General features: G+C 41.7%; 1 protein-coding gene across 6 annotated transcripts in view; it reads left to right on the top strand.

Moving 5' to 3' along the window:
- NTNG1 (netrin G1) overlaps window positions 1-17,133 on the top strand; it is a 220,442-nt gene extending 203,309 nt beyond the window's left edge. For all 6 annotated transcript variants that reach the window (XM_075287714.1, XM_075287713.1, XM_075287709.1 and 3 more), the window contains one exon: window positions 15,970-17,133. In XM_075287714.1, the coding sequence (XP_075143815.1) occupies window positions 15,970-16,190 (221 nt within the window). In that variant the 3' untranslated portion in view covers window positions 16,191-17,133. The remainder of the gene's footprint in view (window positions 1-15,969) is intronic.
- Window positions 17,134-17,699: the final 566 nt, after the last annotated feature.

The raw sequence follows: 17,699 nt of genomic DNA, 5'->3' as shown, positions 1-17,699 counted from the left end.
TATAGATAGTGGCAGCTGTGAGAATATCACCAGACTCTAATGTAAAGATTGTCGCAAAGATATGTTACCCTTACTATTCTGAACATTGGATGAATAAATTATACATTTAGATAAACAGATAGATAGATAGATAGATAGATAGATAGATAGATAGATAGATAGATAGGTAGATAGATAGGAGATTAATCGATGGACAGATAAGAGATAGATCAATAGATAGATAAATAGATAGATGCATCATAGATAATGCTAGAAATAGATATATTGAAAATCAAATACATTTTTAAAACTTTTTTTTATCAATATTGTGTTACTTCTCATAGTGGGTTCTATAACGGATGAAAGGAGAACTGTCCGAGATTCTAGTGAGGGAATTAAGTTTTAATGAAAGAGCAGTTCAAGAACAGAGAGGCCAATATTAGAATAGAAGATATATCTTTGAAAGAATCAAAACAATTCTAAGAAATATTGAGCAAGATGAGTAATAAACCAATATGGGTCCAGGCTTAGATCCACAGTGAAACTTGTTAAAATTTTGCCTGGGGCTCCTGAAGCCAGTAGCTTGTTTACATAAGCCTCCGTGCAGGGTAAACCATGGCCTCTATACATCACTATAATGTAATGTTATGAAAATATAAATAATGGAGGATGTAGAAATAGGCTTCATTTTGGAACTAAGTATGTACGTTCAATAACAGAGATTCGGTTCTGATTTGGCTTGGTTGGTTTGTACTAAAAGTTCAATTCTGTCCAAACCAGAAGTTTAAGTAAATAGTTTTTACAAAGTAGTGATACTGTGAGGGCTCCCAGGACTGGATCTAATAAGATACAAGATACAAAGGGGCTTTATTAGCATGACCGAAGAAAAACATTTGGTATTGCAAAAGCAAAGAAAGGTTGGGGGTGGGAGAAGGGGTTGTCGTGGGGTGTGTGGTTTGGGGGTTCGCGTGTCCTTGGGGTCTCGTCGTTCTTGTTTGGGGCCGCAAAATAACGCCGCGTCTACGATCTTCACTCCCATTGAAATGTATGGGAGTTTTTGCGGAGTGCAATCTGCTGACACGTGTATACGTGCCAGATTGCGCTCCACTTTCCTCCATGTGAACACACCCTTAGGGTCCCAGACAGTGAGACTATCAGTCTAATCTCCCCCCACAAACTAGATACCTTCTCTTTCTGCCTGGACGTTTTATACAGCCTGTCAGTCAACCCCTGACCTATAGACCCTCCTGATTGGCTGTCTCCTGTCATGAGGGCAATATGCAAATTAACAGACAGGTGTCTGTTGGGTATTCCTGAAACTCTGGTGCGTCCTGACTCCTCTGCTGTAAAGCCACCTTATCCCTTCCCTTCTTTTGTTCAATGAAGAACCAGGCAGGGGCTACACAGTGCAGCACTTAGGGATGCTGCACATCTTTCACTTAGGGATGCTGCACATCTTTCACTTAGGGGTTCTGCACATCTCTATCAATGTCTGCATGCTGATGAATATTGTTATAGCCTTTCCCAGAATTATACAGACAATATAGACAAACGTATACTGCTAATGTATCTAGCAGAGCACTTTGCATGCCTATGAGGGCACCATATTGTAAAGGTAATGCTTCTAGGAGAGCATACTATAATATCTAGAACATTCCCACATGGAATTAGAGGTACACATAGTGTCTAGGAGTACTTTACCCTGAATATAAAACATATCTATGACAGAAGGAGATCCAAAGATATAAAGGCATAGTACAGTATATTAGGAGTCAGGTACCTTTAAATTAGTAGCTAACAAATCTCAGCGATTAGAGATACAAGCTTAGAGGAAACAACATTTTGTGTATCTTAGATACTTGTCTCAGGGTGGAGGCTATGCCCTTGAAAAACAAGTGTTAAGCACCACTAATTCACCGGCAGCTCGCAGATGCTGTTTGATATTCCTGTCCGTATTGGAAATCCATCGGCAGCGCTTGCATTGCCCTCATTAAAGAGAAAGTAAAATGAAAATAATAAATAAATAACACAAAATGCCACGGGAGAATATTCAGCGGGGAGCTGCACTAATGAGGAGTTACAGAGAAACCAGATCCAAATGCATAATTATTTTTAATTGAATGCTTTGTGGGGTTTCCATGTGTGAAAAGAAGACGAAACGTGTTTGAACTGGGATGCCGACGCTAAACCTTGTCTCACAAGGAGCTGGAATAAGAGAGGAGATGATTCCACAACCTTCCTCTCTGTCGCAAGGAACAGAGGCATTTCCCTTGGACGTACGCAGCGGGCGCCCAGGGGTATTCAGTTGGTCCTAAAGGAAGTGCAAGAAGGTCAACTATTTTTGTATTACTGAAAACGATCACATTAGATATTAAGATTCTGGGTGCAGCTTTCCCTCGTACACAGGAGAACGCAGCCGAGTTTAATGGGCATAGCTTTAGGATGTTTTGTTCTTTGTTTCCTTTCATGCCTGTGTCTATAGTGATGTGGCGGAGCTGCAAGACACCATTGTTTATTGCCATCTCCGCCATGAATGTTTTTATAAATACAATTAAAATTCTAATTAGTAAAACTTCTTCTTCTGGATACAATAATATCTGCACCATTTCCTTCGGCTGTTGTTGAATTTCACACTACTGCCACTTAGAAATTATTACTAGTTTTAATTTTTAATTCGCAAGTGAAAAGTAGATAGAGCAAAACTGCAAAATTTCTGTTAAGGGAGACTTAAAGGGGCTGTCCAGATGAAACTAAATTCCATTTACATGTGGTTTGAATAGAAATCTATACACTTTGTCTTTATGATGAATGAATCACCAAAGATGTCCTGATGTCCATTTCAGGCTTGTGCGCGACCCTTGACTTTTTCCTGTTTCGGCACGAGATCGGTGCGGTTTGTAAAGGAGGATAGCTAGCTAACTCAGGGCAATATATAAGCCAGCTCCCTTCTCTATCATGGTTGTCACATATATAAAGAGCACTTATAGGATATTTATCCTCTCTTTTCATAACTCCCGTTGGCACCAGTGTGCACGTATGGCCACCTCTCCATTGATTTCAATTGGATAAACAGGTTCTGACCCCTGCTTTGAGTTGACAATTGGGGTGTCACTGGGGAAAAAAGCACTATTTTCATGAAGGGTGCATATGGCAATATTACTCCTCAACTCTAATCTTGGACACTCTTCATACATATGTTATGGCTTCCATTTGTAACTGGAGTCTGATAGATTCAATTAACCTACAGACTCCATAACAGAATCTGCTGGGTTTATCAATAACGACTTTGAAGTGAGCATTTGGCAGCAGTGTGAACACAGTCTTATACGCTCATATATGACACTGGATGTCAGGTAACTAAGGTGTAAACTTCAGAATAGTAAGTATTAAAGTGGTCAGCTATTCTACTATTTCCATATACAGTCAGACTTTATATTGACTATTGCAAAGTATAAAAAGCCTAAATCACATTTTTATATAAAATTTAAGAGTAGCTTGGATATTAATCTTGAAAAATATAACGAGGAACTAGATTTCTTTAGATGGAGCATTGATCGAGGGATTTATTCTGAGTTCCATATTTGGAGCAGGGAAGGGATTTTTCAATGAATAAGAGGCGATTGACATCTTTTACATCGGGTTATCTCCTTCCTCTGGATCAATATGTTAGGACTATAAGAGTCAGTTCACACGGAGGAATTTGCCGCTGATGTGGAGGCGGATTTTGCCCCTAAACCGGAGTAGATTCCTTCCCGAATCCGCCTCCCATTGTTTTCAATGGGAGTCAGAGATTGCAGCAGGACTTGGGGAAAAAGAAGCGCCCAGCTCGATCTTGCTGCATGTTCCACGGCTGATTCAATAGTGGGGTCCGTGGCTCGAGGCTCCCTCTTGATTAGGCCTAATCATTCGGGTCTAATCAGGAGCGGGATGCGATTACGGAATGCTCTGGTTTGGCATCCCGTCGCAACTAGCCAGCGGCGGAAAATGAAATTCCTCTTCATTTTCCGCCATGCGAACAGACCCTAAGTTGGACTTGATGGACCTGTCTTTTTCAGCCTTACAAGCTACACCATAATTTCCCATTCTATGTATATTCCTTTTTGTGACTTTTTCTCTGAAATCTCATTCTACCTTAAGCTTCACTCCTTTATTTCTCTCTTAGTTTGTAGTGCTATGTCATCCGTTACACCATTAAGTGGAGATCAATACAGAACGTGGTTTATATAAGAAAGGGGCTGTGTTCACTGATGAGTTAAGTACTTGCCCCATAAAATAAACAAAGGAGGATTCTGATTCTGACAACTTCAAGGCTAATTGGGTTTAAGACGTCTTACAGTAATCAGAATTAATGAAAAGAGCTCATACTGCAGATTTTCCCTGAATAAGTATGGCATAGAATATCTATAACTACAAGGATCAAATGAAATGATTTTAAATGTTGCTTTGCTAATGTCCGCTATAGATTTCCTTGTCATCTCCAATACCGCTGTAATTGCAATTTCCCAGCCTCCATTAAGCACCACAATCAGAAAGCTCCAATGTTGACTTTAATTCTTCTATATCATTTTTCTTATGGCTCGATGTAATTCTACTAGGTGAAAAATAGACAATATAAATACTGCAGTCTATAATCCATTCAGATGTATTCTACCTTAGCTTTCCTCTTCGCTGGCCATGTCCAGATTTGTGTCACAAGATGATTCACTTCTCAAGCCAATACCGTATCAAAATGTGTTATCTGATATGTGTTTATGAGTGAACACTCATTAGTTGTATTGCAGCCTTTTAAGGGTCCTCAATACAATAACATATTGAAATGATTTTGAGAAACTTGGGCCCTTAGCCAAATTCAAAGCCAAAGGATTTATACTGCAGTCTGATAGTCCATTCAGGTGATTGCTACCTTAACCTTCTTCTTGAATGGACATACCATATATACTCAAGTATAAGCCGACCCGAATATAAGCCGAGGCCCCTAATTTTACAACAAAAAACTGGGAAAACGTATTGACTCGAGTATAAGCCTAGGGGGGAAATGCAGCAGCTACTGGAAAATTTCAAAAATTAAAATGGTCGGAGTTTTTGGGTGCAGTAGTCGCTGGGTGCTGGGGAAGGGGAGGGGGTGTTTTGGTTGTCTGTCTGCCCCTAACCTAAACTTGAGGACTATTCCCCCCTTCCCCACTTGAAATTCAGTCTAGCTGAATATAGGGTATCTTCGGTGCTCCTATTAACCCCTTCCAGATGGAACAGGAGCACTGCAGATACCCTATATTCAATAGACCGGGCACTTTCAGACAAAAACTGTGCTGAAAAATTCGGCTTATACTCGAGTATATATGGTATATGTGTCTTGAGATGACCAGCTTTTAAAAACAACATAATTTCCCAATACTCGTCACAAGAACACTATCCTATATGTGTTTGTGCTGCAGACAGAGGTTTTGCTGAGAATTACAGTCTGTGAAGGGTTTTGATAACTTCTAATGATATTTTATTGAACTTATTTCCTAAGAAATTAGAGTCCTTAAAGGGGTTTCCGACGAAAGTAAGTTATCCCATATCTATGGGCATATCTTGCAAAGCAGTGGGGATCTAAACAGTGACCCCATTGAAATTAATGGCATGGTAGGTATGATATCCAAGCATGGCTTTAATCAGAACAGAGAACTGCCCCCCACTAGTCTGCAAGTTATCCTCTATCCTATGGAAAAACTCCTTTAAGTAAATTCACACTAAGGTAAGGATGGACACAGATTTTTGCTGTAAAGACCTATTTAAAATATGTTTGCACAGAACAATGATCCAAGGTATCCTATAAGACCAAAACCTAATCTGCTTCCATTACCCCGAAGAGGTCTAGTTCTCACTTTGAAAACGTGAATCCATGCACTGTATGAACACTGTCTTAGGCTTTATACACATGATCAGATTACAGATCTGTGTTATACGATCTATAATACAGCACTAGAAACCTCTGGATGCATAATATTCTGCACCTGCAATGTCCACACATTTCATACAGGGGAATACAAAGATTTTCTCGTAGATTCTGTATATATAATGGTAATCCAGGTTTATTTCATCAACTGCCATATGATCAAGTTATTTTTTTCTATAAACATCTCTGCTGAGAAAATATAGGGTGTATGTTGGTACCACACAGTACACAGTATATATATATATATATATATATATATATATATATATTACCCATCTGCCCATCCATCTCATGAAGTTGTTAAGTCCTTATTCACAATGTGGCCACAGCTTGTCTTGAATAATTGAGTAAAAGGAGAAATCAATTCTCAATTAAATAGTCCTTAATGGACGAGCTGCTGTTTTTTCTCCATTTATTTCACAAATAGACAGAAATCAGACAGGAAACTTTGCATTTTGCAAGTCCTCAATAAAAGTAGTAAAGTTTAGTTCAATGTCCCCTAATGTCTTATTTGGTTTAGTAACAATATATCTCAGAATCAGCGAGCGTTCTGTTCTCTTCCTACAAGTATTTTATTATATAGTATATTGAGAGGCTAGTCACACTGGGCCATTAACAAAGAGTGTCTGACACTGTTATAGTCACAACCTGGCATTTAATTACATTGTTAGCCATTAGAGATGAGCGAACACTAAAATGTTCGAGGTTCGAAATTCGATTCGAACAGCCGCTCACTGTTCGAGTGTTCGAATGGGTTTCGAACCCCATTATAGTCTATGGGGAACATAAACTCGTTAAGGGGGAAACCCAAATTCGTGTCTGGAGGGTCACCAAGTCCACTATGACACCCCAGGAAATGATACCAACACCCTGGAATGACACTGGGACAGCAGGGGAAGCATGTCTGGGGGCATAAAAGTCACTTTATTTCATGGAAATCCCTGTCAGTTTGCGATTTTCGCAAGCTAACTTTTCCCCATAGAAATGCATTGGCCAGTGCTGATTGGCCAGAGTACGGAACTCGACCAATCAGCGCTGGCTCTGCTGGAGGAGGCGGAGTCTAAGATCGCTCCACACCAGTCTCCATTCAGGTCCGACCTTAGACTCCGCCTCCTCCGGCAGATCCAGCGCTGATTGGCCGAAGGCTGGCCAATGCATTCCTATGCGAATGCAGACTTAGCAGTGCTGAGTCAGTTTTGCTCAACTACACATCTGATGCACACTCGGCACTGCTACATCAGATGTAGCAATCTGATGTAGCAGAGCCGAGGGTGCACTAGAACCCCTGTGCAAACTCAGTTCACGCTAATAGAATGCATTGGCCAGCGCTGATTGGCCAATGCATTCTATTAGCCCGATGAAGTAGAGCTGAATGTGTGTGCTAAGCACACACATTCAGCACTGCTTCATCACGCCAATACAATGCATTAGCCAGTGCTGATTGGCCAGAGTACGGAATTCGGCCAATCAGCGCTGGCCAATGCATTCTATTAGCCCGATGAAGTAGAGCTGAATGTGTGTGCTAAGCACACACATTCAGCACTGCTTCATCACGCCAATACAATGCATTAGCCAGTGCTGATTGGCCAGAGTACGGAATTCGGCCAATCAGCGCTGGCTCTGCTGGAGGAGGCGGAGTCTAAGATCGCTCCACACCAGTCTCCATTCAGGTCCGACCTTAGACTCCGCCTCCTCCGGCAGAGCCAGCGCTGATTGGCCAAAGGCTGGCCAATGCATTCCTATGCGAATGCAGACTTAGCAGTGCTGAGTCAGTTTTGCTCAACTACACATCTGATGCACACTCGGCACTGCTACATCAGATGTAGCAATCTGATGTAGCGGAGCCGAGGGTGCACTAGAACCCCTGTGCAAACTCAGTTCACGCTAATAGAATGCATTGGCCAGCGCTGATTGGCCAATGCATTCTATTAGCCCGATGAAGTAGAGCTGAATGTGTGTGCTTAGCACACACATTCAGCACTGCTTCATCACGCCAATACAATGCATTAGCCAGTGCTGATTGGCCAGAGTACGGAATTCGGCCAATCAGCGCTGGCTCTGCTGGAGGAGGCGGAGTCTAAGGTCGGACCTGAATGGAGACTGGTGTGGAGCGATCTTAGACTCCGCCTCCTCCAGCAGAGCCAGCGCTGATTGGCCGAATTCCGTACTCTGGCCAATCAGCACTGGCTAATGCATTGTATTGGCGTGATGAAGCAGTGCTGAATGTGTGTGCTTAGCACACACATTCAGCTCTACTTCATCGGGCTAATAGAATGCATTGGCCAGCGCTGATTGGCCGAATTCCGTACTCTGGCCAATCAGCACTGGCTAATGCATTGTATTGGCGTGATGAAGCAGTGCTGAATGTGTGTGCTTAGCACACACATTCAGCTCTACTTCATCGGGCTAATAGAATGCATTGGCCAGCGCTGATTGGCCGAATTCCGTACTCTGGCCAATCAGTGCTGGCCAATGCATTCTATTAGCTTGATGAAGCAGAGTGTGCACAAGGGTTCAAGCGCACCCTCGGCTCTGATGTAGCAGAGCCGAGGCTGCACAAGGGTTCAAGCGCACCCTCGGCTCTGATGTAGGAGAGCCGAGGGTGCACTTGAACCCTTGTGCACCCTCAGCTCTGCTACATCAGAGCCGAGGGTGCGCTTGAACCCTTGTGCACACTCTGCTTCATCAAGCTAATAGAATGCATTGGCCAGCGCTGATTGGCCAATGTATTCTATTAGCCTGATGAAGTAGAGCTGAATGTGTGTGCTAAGCACACACATTCAGCTCTACTTCATCGGGCTAATAGAATGCATTGGCCAGCGCTGATTGGCCAGAGTACGGAACTCGACCAATCAGCGCTGGCTCTGCTGGAGGAGGCGGAGTCTAAGATCGCTCCACACCAGTCTCCATTCAGGTCCGACCTTAGACTCCGCCTCCTCCAGCAGAGCCAGCGCTGATTGGCCGAATTCCGTACTCTGGCCAATCAGCACTGGCTAATGCATTGTATTGGCGTGATGAAGCAGTGCTGAATGTGTGTGCTTAGCACACACATTCAGCTCTACTTCATCGGGCTAATAGAATGCATTGGCCAATCAGCGCTGGCCAATGCATTCTATTAGCGTGAACTGAGTTTGCACAGGGGTTCTAGTGCACCCTCGGCTCTGCTACATCAGATTGCTACATCTGATGTAGCAGTGCCGAGTGTGCATCAGATGTGTAGTTGAGCAAAACTGACTCAGCACTGCTAAGTCTCTGCATTCGCATAGGAATGCATTGGCCAGCCTTCGGCCAATCAGCGCTGGCTCTGCCGGAGGAGGCGGAGTCTAAGGTCGGACCTGAATGGAGACTGGTGTGGAGCGATCTTAGACTCCGCCTCCTCCAGCAGAGCCAGCGCTGATTGGTCGAGTTCCGTACTCTGGCCAATCAGCGCTGGCCAATGCATTCTATTAGCCCGATGAAGTAGAGCTGAATGTGTGTGCTTAGCACACACATTCAGCTCTACTTCATCAGGCTAATAGAATACATTGGCCAATCAGCGCTGGCCAATGCATTCTATTAGCTTGATGAAGCAGAGTGTGCACAAGGGTTCAAGCGCACCCTCGGCTCTGATGTAGCAGAGCTGAGGGTGCACAAGGGTTCAAGTGCACCCTCGGCTCTCCTACATCAGAGCCGAGGGTGCGCTTGAACCCTTGTGCAGCCTCGGCTCTGCTACATCAGAGCCGAGGGTGCGCTTGAACCCTTGTGCACACTCTGCTTCATCAAGCTAATAGAGTGCATTGGCCAGCGCTGATTGGCCAGAGTACGGAATTCGGCCAATCAGCGCTGGCCAATGCATCCCTATGGGAAAAAGTTTATCTCACAAAAATCATAATTACACACCCGATAGAGCCCCAAAAAGTTATTTTTAATAACATTCCCCCCTAAATAAAGGTTATCCCTAGCTATCCCTGCCTGTACAGCTATCCCTGTCTCATAGTCACAAAGTTCACATTCTCATATGACCCGGATTTGAAATCCACTATTCGTCTAAAATGGAGGTCACCTGATTTCGGCAGCCAATGACTTTTTCCAATTTTTTTCAATGCCCCCAGTGTCGTAGTTCCTGTCCCACCTCCCCTGCGCTGTTATTGGTGCAAAAAAGGCGCCAGGGAAGGTGGGAGGGGAATCGAATTTTGGCGCACTTTACCACGTGGTGTTCGATTCGATTCGAACATGGCGAACACCCTGATATCCGATCGAACATGTGTTCGATAGAACACTGTTCGCTCATCTCTATTAGCCATTCATTTAAATGCCTGGAGTGTAATACCACATCTCACCTGAAGTGGCCGCTGCAGAAGAAATGTATAGCCAGCTGCCACTAACCCGCCAATCAAACTGATCACTGGGGGTTTCATGAACTGGACATGCCGTAATATGAATGACACTGATTCATTGTAATATTTCTATTTTACAAAGACATATACTTATGTGACAGCCCAGAAACATATTGCCATTTCATACTAAAAAGGCCTTAGGCGTTATTCACTAATGCGTCACAACTTCGATTAATAATGCAACCATAGCAATTACAGCAAATTTTATTAAAGGGAATCTATCAGATACATTAGCGACCCGAAACCACCAGGTGGTATTTATGGACCAGTGTTTTGGTGTTGCACCTATTTCCTATACAAGATATCCCCATCCTATATATACAGGATAATTTACTTTCAGCGGAAACCCCTTTAAGGACTCTAATTTGTTATTAAACAAATTCAATAAAATATCATTAGAAGCTAGCAAAACCCTTCACAGACTGCAAAACCTCTGTGTGGCTGCGCAAACACATATATGATAGTGTTCTTGTGACAAGCATTGTGAAATTATGTTGTTTTTAAAAGCTGGTCATCTCATGACACATATATGTCCATCCAAGAACTACAGTATAACTCCTGTTAAGAACAGACCATAGTATAAATCATGGATTGAATTTGGCTAAAAACTCAAGTTTCTCAAAACTATTTCAATACAATATTGTATTGAAAACCCTTATAAAGCTGCAACCACCAACACAACCTCATAAACACATATATACCTGTCTACGTTAAGATAAAAAAAAATAGAATAAAATACTTCTACAGTATTTACCTGATAGCAGGTACATATACAGTTTTGCAATGAAGCCAGGGCAGTACAGCTCAGCTTTATTGCCTCTGCGCCCAATATCCAGCACATGAACAATGATATTACCCCAGCACATCCGACAGGAGCACAGATGAGAGTCTTGACATTGATCTCTAGGCTAAGTATAAAGTACTGTAAGGCCTTATATAGGGAAATTTGGAACATTTAATTACCAAACCATAAGGACCTATTGGTAGAGTCGTAGGGTGTTACCAAAATCGTAGTCACCAGTCAACAGACCGCCAGTCACGTCTTAATCCAGCAGAGTGATCTCAATTAAAATCTCACTGAAAATACCCCTCCAAAACTTAACTTTAATATAAAAATCACTAAAAAAAAAACCCTTCACATAACATCTCATTTGTCATTCGACCTCAGCAACGTCATGGCACCATAATGGTGAGTACAATCACAACAGACAATTCAGTAATTCAGCCAACACAGATTAGCATAATCTGGTAAATTAAATGAAGCCATGGAATAAACAAGCACAACAATGTACAGCCCTGGAGGGGTGTGGCCTACAATTTTAATTAGTGGGGCCCTATCATGGAACAAAAGATCATGGGATTTTAGGGCAGGAGGCATTTCTATAGATCGTCTTAGGCAGCAAAGAGGCTAGGTTAACCCCTAAACGTCCTGCTGGATTTTGTTGCAGATTCTGCAACCTAACGTGTGAGCCAATCAGGGGCTGGAGGGGCAGAAATGAAAGAAATTCGGAAGTCGCCTAAAATTCCTCTTCCACTTCCACCATGTGAAGATATTTTCAGAATCAGCAGTACCATCCCCTTAGAGTTTCTCCGGCATAACTACCATGCCCTCAAAGTCCCTCAGGATTTCTTCTTCTTCAGGATTCCAATTTCACATGACCAAACTGAAACTATATTGCAATATGCTATCAAAACCCTATTCAGGTTGTAGGTCACATCGCAAAGACTGAGTGGCCGCACATAGACAAACATAGCACCGTCATGTTTTTTTTAAAAGCTGTTCATCTTGTGTCACACATCTTGAGAATATAGAACTAAGAGGAAAGGTAAGAAAGGACACGTCTATATGTTAAATGCATTTTTAAATGGATATCAATGAACTTCCAAGCTTCCGATATTTTCAGCAGCTGTGGACTGTGATATTCTTGCTGCCATAGATATCTATGACCAAAGGACGATGGCTTTACATGCAGATGTGAACTCAATCTCCAGTACGTTATAAAAGGTCTTTCCTATTCCACTAAATAGTTAAAATTTCTTTCAAGACGTTACATTTACAATTGTGTTGTATTTTTTTGGGAAGTGAAACTCTTTGTAATGGATATTATTTTCTTAAGGGCTAATGCTCCTTGGGTAATTCTGAGAAGGTGGGGGAGGTGGCTGATGTGAGAAAGTTGAGTAACTTTTTATTCTACTAAGCGGTAAACATTAATATTTTTTCTTGTTTTAATAAAAATGTCAAGGAAATATTTTTTCCTTGCCAGGAATCAGATACAAGTAAAGGTCAAATGGATTTCTAACACGCCATTTTAAACACTCATACACTTTGTGCTGCATGGGGGTTGTGCAGATCTGTCGTTTCCTGTCACTGCCATTTTTCCCAATGGCATGGACTTGACAAATCGCTTGTCAGAGAAAGGTCTGAACCTCTGGGAAAGCAACACATTAGGAACTATTCATCATATGGACTCTGCCACGAGATTAACCATTTGGTACACTAACCCAACTAGAAGAAAAAGTTACCCCGGCATCAACCAGATCCACAGACAAGGATCTCTCTAAACTATGCAGCATTGCACCAACCTTACATGTTCCAGTCGAATCTTTATTAAATCTTTTGCAGAACTTGAGATTTTTTTAGAAAATTTAATTTTACCATATTACTTTTTGCAATAAAAAAGCATATATATTACTAAATAATAAGTATGGTAAATAAGGATCGGACATACAGGGCATGTTACTGCTAAAGGAACTGGAGGGCAAGTATTGCCATGTGGTAAGATTAGGGAAGGTTTTTGGTGTCACCCAGACAGGCTTCATCATTAACATTGGGGCTCCAAGGGATGGGTAGCACAGATTCCAAATGTGCAAGAGGTGGGGGAATGGATGAACCATATTTCACGTAAAGTTCCTTGAACTTTATAAAGAGTTGGCTTATAATAAGTCCCGCCATGAGTTGAACAAGTAAGGTAGATCTAACTTTCTTAACAAGAACTTGTTCGGTGTCTGTGAATAGCTAAGGGGGCTGTTTAGTACCCCCGATGGCATATCTGTAAGTCATTTGTGAGTGCACAGATGCCGTCATTGCATCAGAGTTTGTCCAAGTTGCAGGTTACTTATTGGGTATTAAAACTCTGTGATGGAAAAGGAAAAAGTAGTCTAATATATTGTATAGAGGTAATTCTACATATATTTAATCATAGTTGTTACGGTGTGTAAAAAATTATCAGCAGCAATATTTCATTTTAACAGCATTACTGGTCTGAAAATATGACAATTGGGATCAGCACTGGGTTATCCACTATACAGAGGGCTATCTACTATACACAGGGCTATCCACTATACACAGGGTTATCCACTATACACAGGGTTATCTGCTATACAGAGGGCTATCCACTATACAGAGGGCTATCCACTATACACAGGGTTATCCAATATACACAGGGCTATCCACTATACACAGGGTTATCCGCTATACACAGGGCTATCCACTATACAGAGGGCTATCCACTATACACAGGGCTATCCACTATACACAGGGCTATCCACTATATACAATGTTATCCACTATACACAGAGCTATCCACTATACACAGGGCTATCCACTATACACAGGGTTATCCACTATACACAGGGCTATCCACTATACACAGGGTTATCCGCTACACACAAGGCTATCCACTATACACAAGGTTATCCGCTATACACAGGGCTATCCACTATACACAGGGTTATCCACTATATACAGGGCTATCCACTATACACTGGGCTATCCACTATACACAGGGCTATCCACTGTACACAGGGTTATCCGCTACACACAAGGCTATCCACTATACACAAAGTTATCCGCTATACACAGGGCTATCCACTACACACAGGGCTATCCACTACATGCAAGCTTCCCGTTATAAGTTTTAATGGGTGTAGATTATCTTGTATCAAAAAGAGGACGAGCCTGCTGCAGAACCAGCGTTTGCCGCAGGCTCATCTTTGCTAGCCGGGAGAGCTGGCAGCTTGCTGTTATGAGCGAGCTGACTCTCTTTCTCATTAGGAATGAATTGACCAGCGTTGATTGGCCAGTGTACAGCATTCGGCCAATTAACGCTGGTTCTCTGAGGAGGCGGAGTCTAAGATCGGACTACAATGGAGACTGCTAGTCCGATCTTAGACTCCGCCTCCTCACAGACGAGCCTCTGGCAGATCCAGCGTTGATTGGCTGAATGCTGTACACTGTCAAATCAACGCTGGTCTAATCATTCCTATGAGAAAAAGTAAGCTCGCTCATAACAGCAAGCTGCCAGCTCTCCTGACAAGCAAGGACGAGCAAATCAACGCTCGTTCTGCACATACCCTATACCTAACCTCCTCTAATTAGTTTTTAGTTATATGTTTTACCAGCTAGTAATACTAGGATATGTATTGTTTATATGAATTTACATTCAATGACCTCATTAAGTTCCTCTTATCTTTTAGGACCTTTCAACAAATTCTGAAAGTTTCTTGTTCTATATTAGTATAATATTGGTGCAAAAAAAAATATTGGAGAAGAAACACTAAAATTGTTTAACTTTTAGACAGTGCGAAGTTAGACTAGGCAGTCTTAAATTGTCCCAGATTTTCCAAAGTGTCTAATGCTGTTTGTAAATTTGGTGCATTTTTAGACTGTCTCATCTTACTTTACACCACTTAGAAATTGAATTAGTTTCCAACAAATTGTGGCGCAAAAAGCCGGCGCAGTGACTGAAATTGTGGCGCAACTTCCAAAATCGTGGCGCAATGTCTGACTCACAGTTTATATCACGTCCCCTTTTCAACAAGCTTTGCCCATATGTTGTACGAGGCTCACAGGCTTTTGGAAAGTGTATAAAACACAGAAAATGAGGTGCCGTTATTTGGCACAAATTATGCCAAAATTCTGCTGCGTATTTTTTATGTTATCTGCCCCATTGTTTTATGTTATACCTTTACTACATTGATAGTTTACCAACATACAGATGTGATTCTTATTTTTTCTCTTGGCTGGACTTTGCAGATTTGTGCATTATAGGAGTCCTTTATGGTATGTTATCCCAGAGTGAGAAGTTGTCCTATATACTGTATAACTATGTGCTATGACTCTTGTGAAATGCAGCAGTGACATCACTTATACATAAGGTCATAGCAAGTATGATGACATCACAGCTGATATTCGTGGTGTGTGGTGACATCACAAGGGGTTTTCTGTCACCTAGTGAAGTTTTCATACTTATGACCTATTCACAGGATAGGTCCTCAGTATATGATGTGTGGAGGTCCATGCCATTCCCTGGAGCCATTACTATACAGTGGATGGGGCTGTAGCTTGAATAGGAGCATCCTGCACTTGCTTACTGTCCCCTTCACCTGGAGGCTTCTAGAAGAGCTGATCTGTGCAGGGTCAGGGTGTCCCACCTCCGCAGATCACATACTGATGACTTGTCCTGTGCATTGGTCTTCAGTATGTAAATCTTTAGGGATTTTGTATTGTTTTGTGTTGAATTGATTCAATGATAAATTGCAGAGCTAACCCAAATGTGAGATAAGTTAAAGGTGGATACATCTGCACGGTTTTATCATGGTAGACAATTCCCGACTGACAAAATAATAGAATTATAGGAATAAATTGATAAATAATCTTTTTCTTTGTCTCCACAGCAAACATCTGCGACAATGAGTTGCAACGTTGTCAAAATGGTGGAACTTGCCACAATAATATGAGGTGCCAATGTCCTCCTAGCTACACGGGCATATTGTGCGATAAAAAGAAGTGTGAGGAGATCGGAGGCTGCCCTTCTTCTAAATCTGGACAAGAATCTGTTACCCATAACTTGTATCTGACTACCATGATAATTGTAGCTCGGCTCTGCACTTTGTAAAAACGTGAATAATGTACCTGCAATTTCCCATGGAGAATAAAGTGACTATGAGAGACAAAGAGAAATAAATATAAAGGAATACATAAATTATACTCAAACTGAGAGGGCCTGACTGTACTAAGCCATATGTACCAATTTGTGAATGAGAGATCCATGACTGTTATGATTCTGGCTCATAGGATGGCTGCCTCAAGGAGGACTGCCATGGTATCAGAACCAGCTTTAAGGACCTTCAGCAAAAAAAGAAGGCCTTGGCAACACGGTCACCTCAAGCAGAGCTGACGCCATGGTAATTGCAGGTTAAAAATTTCTTCAGCCCGTTCAAAAGCCCCAAGTAAGCCGACCGTCTCAAGCAGGACTGCTACCATGGCAGGATCGATCACGATATTTAATAATTGACCCAAAAGGAAAGGACAACCAGAGCTTGTTTGCCACTTCAAAGCGGTTCCTGTACCTCTCTGCCCAGTGTGTGGACCAACCAAATAGCGTCATTCTTTGCTGCCAGTGCATTGTGGGTAAAGGAAAGCGGCCATATTGGTCCCCTAATACCCTAACACCTGTGCTTTTGTGAACGTCGCTCCGTATACCCTTGTTGGTCGAAAGATTTTATTTGTCCGATGTTAGTGACGCACATATCTCCCTTCCTTGGCCCCCATATCCCTTAAGAGAGTAATTCAAGGCTTGTATATCATAGATACGCCAAACTGAATAAAGAGTATATAAGGCGTACGGTATCCAATATGAGAAAAGGCTAGAGATTAAGCAAAAATAAAATGTATTTATCCTTTTGTATTCAAATGAAGTTATTTTTCTTGAAATAATGTAAAATGTAGATTTTTTGTATTATTGCAAATCCGTGTTTAACAGACAATCTATTAAGTGATTATCATCAAATTATCAGAAACTATTTTTTTTTATTATTTTTTCTTTACTTTGTAAATTCTATATGATTTGAATTCTCTTACGTTACTCATTTTATCCCTTTCACGGCTATAGGGGCTGAACGTTCCCTTGCTCCCTTTACGCCGTAAATGGGTGACATGCACAGAAAAAACTTCCGTAGGGAGCATGTGCTGGTGTTATGGAAAGCCACAAGTTTACATTCAAAAGATGTGTAATAATGTTCCACCAAAGGAAATTCTAAATGTTTTCTTGTTGTTTTAAAACACTGGAAGATTTCAAAGGAATAAACATAACTGAAAACTATTTCAAAAACAATGTAATGCAATTCTTTTTTTCAGAAGGTAAAAGGAAAGGTGCCACAAAGCTAAAACTGGATAAAAATGACCAAACTGCAGGTACCAGTAAAGAAGTAATATACAGAAACAAAGTCCCAGAAAAGCCTAATCACAAATAGCTGGCCCTTGAAGTGGACCTTTCACCATCAACACCAACTCCAATTCTATGCACCTTTGAATAGGTTTTGTTCCACTGATTTAGATGGAGTTGAATTTTTTTCTCTAGCCCCCACCATTACTGAGCAATTGACCATGCTAGTTTCAGCACTTA

Source organism: Leptodactylus fuscus, chromosome 9, assembly GCF_031893055.1.
Source record: "Leptodactylus fuscus isolate aLepFus1 chromosome 9, aLepFus1.hap2, whole genome shotgun sequence".
NCBI classification, from domain to species: Eukaryota; Metazoa; Chordata; class Amphibia; order Anura; family Leptodactylidae; genus Leptodactylus; species Leptodactylus fuscus.
This window is presented reverse-complemented; position numbering and strand designations above follow the sequence as displayed.